A 2,500-nucleotide genomic window follows, 5' to 3' on the forward strand; every position below is an offset into this window, starting at 1 on the left:
TTGTTCTTTTTTTCCCAGCCTGCATCTTATGCTAGTTATTTTTATTGTTTGTTTTTTGGTTACTTGGTTTGTTTGAAGTATGCTGCATGGATGAACGCAATTTCTTATTTTGGAAAAAAAAGATTGAGAGCAAATTTGCACATTTGGGGTCGTATACTTCTTTGAACCTCAAAGATTTTTTAAACGTTTCTTGTCCAACGTGGCCTAAATACAGCCATTGTATATTTACTGTCACAAACAGTTCTTTTTAGTCGACAATGCAGTGTAGAGAGCACACTACACTATAGCAACTTTTCAGTTTTGAATGAGACAAAACAATTGATTTTATCTTATTAGTATTTTTAAAAAATGTGTATATCGGTGATACGACATCGGGGTGGCGTCAGCATGGTTGTTGATAAATGATATCAGATGAATATGTTAATTTTGGCGTCTCCTTGTTGAAAAGAGGCGAATTCGATTTTGTTTTGATTATTCTTTGATTTGTTCGGGAATAGTGCATTGATGGATTTTGAATAAATTGTTTCTTATTGATTATTATAATTTGCGCGGGATTTGTTTGTGCGTGCGTGCGTGCAAGGTCTGTATAAGTATGTAGGCCTTGCACGTGCATACATGCGTGTTTGTGTGTGCGTGTGGATGTGTCTTTTTTACAGATCTCTCTTCGTCGCGTACATGAAAATATGGTATTTTTCTTGCATCCTTAAGGTCTGTTCCTCAGTCACGATCACGTATTTTCTCTTATTTTCGTACAGCCGTATTTCTCCCCATCTTGCAGTCCAAATCTCACTGCATGAACATGTCCGAATTTTAAGACGATATCCCCTTTGCATGTTGTGTGATCAGCTGATTTCTTGCTACATTGATTTTTTGTGTTGTGATGATTATTGCTGAACAAGAGAAAGAAAAAAAAGCTTACAATGACCTGCTTTTATCCCGGTTTTGTTTGGTTGCGGTGGCTGGCATGCTGTTGATATTGGCAAGAAGAGAATGCAATAGTTTCGAAAACAGTGTATATACAATGAAATATAATTTTTTCACGTGTGAAAAATAATAGCTTTACATCTGTTTTCTGTGATTATTCATCTTTGAAACAGCAACTGTAATACATTCGCAACAGTACGGTTATCATCTTTTTTTTTATTCTAAACAATCCTGCTTGTATTGACCACACCATTAAAGGAATATAAAAATCAAACGAAGTTACCCCTCCATCCCAAAGATAAATTTCCCATTTTCTCTGAACGCACTAACCTCCCCCGCGTTTTCTACAGGGTTGCTACGGTAGACTGAAGAATTGGGTAGAAGATCACGCCAACTTGCTCATGGGGATTGGCATCGGTGTGGCCGCCTTGGAGCTGCTGGGGATGCTGTTCGCCTTCTGCCTCTGCTGTTCCCTCGGCCAGAAGATCAAGTGACGCCAGCACCGCATCCACACCGGCCACGAAGAACAATATACAGTCAAACAGCTTGGCACGGACTAAACATATAGTGAAAGAAAAGTCTCGATATATATAGTTCTATATATATGCGTATGTGTGTATGTATGTATAGTCTGTACGGGGAAAAGATTTTTTTTCTTTTTTTGTTACTGGGGGGGAAGTGACGAATAAGTGAACTGGCTTCTTGTTATGGTCGTATTCACACACTTTTTTTTTTCTTTGACAGAAAGGTAAGCTCCCTTTTAATCGGATTATTGTCATAGTTATCCGTGTAAAAGACGATGTATGTTATTTCTTATTCTATCTTTGGAATTCTTAAAGAATTCTTTTTAAGCGATTCAAGCACAAGGCTGAAAAGATATACATAGTAGGCCTATAAAAAAATTGTTACGTATTTTGACAGACAATAATAATTACGAGAAAGACAAGCTCGTGGACTTTTTTTTCATCGATGATATATGAAAAAAGAAACAAAAGAAAAAAAACTTTGACGAAGTGATACACAGCTTCTCAAAAATGGTATCGAGCTCTTCACAAACTCTTCCTATTTGTAAACTAATTTCCTCTCCTTTCTTTCTCTTCCTTTTGTGCGTCGAAGTGTCACTTGAATTTTAGCTCCAAAGCGAAGGATTCTTTCTCCATAGGCTTGCTGTATTACGTGTGTTGGTCTAACTCCTGCATTGCAATATCTTTGGGCTGTATAAATACTTGCTTACGATTTTTTTTTTTCAAGCTTTGGAAATATTCTCTTTCTCTCTTTTGCTATTCTCTCTTTCTCGTTTGCTATTTTCTCTCTCTCTCTCTCTCTCTCTCTCTCTCTCTCTCTCTCTCTCTCTCTCTCTCTCTCTCTCTCTCTCTCTCTCTCTCTCTCTCTCTCTCTCTCTCTCTCTCTCTCTCTCTCTCTTGTAAAGCATTTCTCAAGATTTGCTCTGTTCTTACCCTTTGGTTATTCTAATTCTTCCATGGTGTGTTCTTTCGCCTTTCGTTCGTCCAAGCTGTTTGTCTCTACATTGAGTCCTCATATCCCCCCCACCCCCTCTTCCCTCCTCCCCAAACCC

General features: G+C 38.1%; 1 protein-coding gene across 1 annotated transcript in view; it reads left to right on the top strand.

The window, feature by feature from the left end:
* The window catches only part of LOC113817115 (tetraspanin-18), a 76,213-nt gene that overhangs the window by 71,055 nt on the left and 2,658 nt on the right, over positions 1-2,500 (top strand). Inside the window, exon 7 of the mRNA XM_070128602.1 lies at positions 1,275-2,500. This exon is cut by the window's right edge and continues 2,658 nt beyond it. Within this exon, the coding sequence (XP_069984703.1) occupies positions 1,275-1,293 (19 nt within the window). The 3' untranslated portion in view covers positions 1,294-2,500. The remainder of the gene's footprint in view (positions 1-1,274) is intronic.

This window comes from Penaeus vannamei, chromosome 13, assembly GCF_042767895.1.
Source record: "Penaeus vannamei isolate JL-2024 chromosome 13, ASM4276789v1, whole genome shotgun sequence".
NCBI classification, from domain to species: domain Eukaryota; kingdom Metazoa; phylum Arthropoda; class Malacostraca; order Decapoda; family Penaeidae; genus Penaeus; species Penaeus vannamei.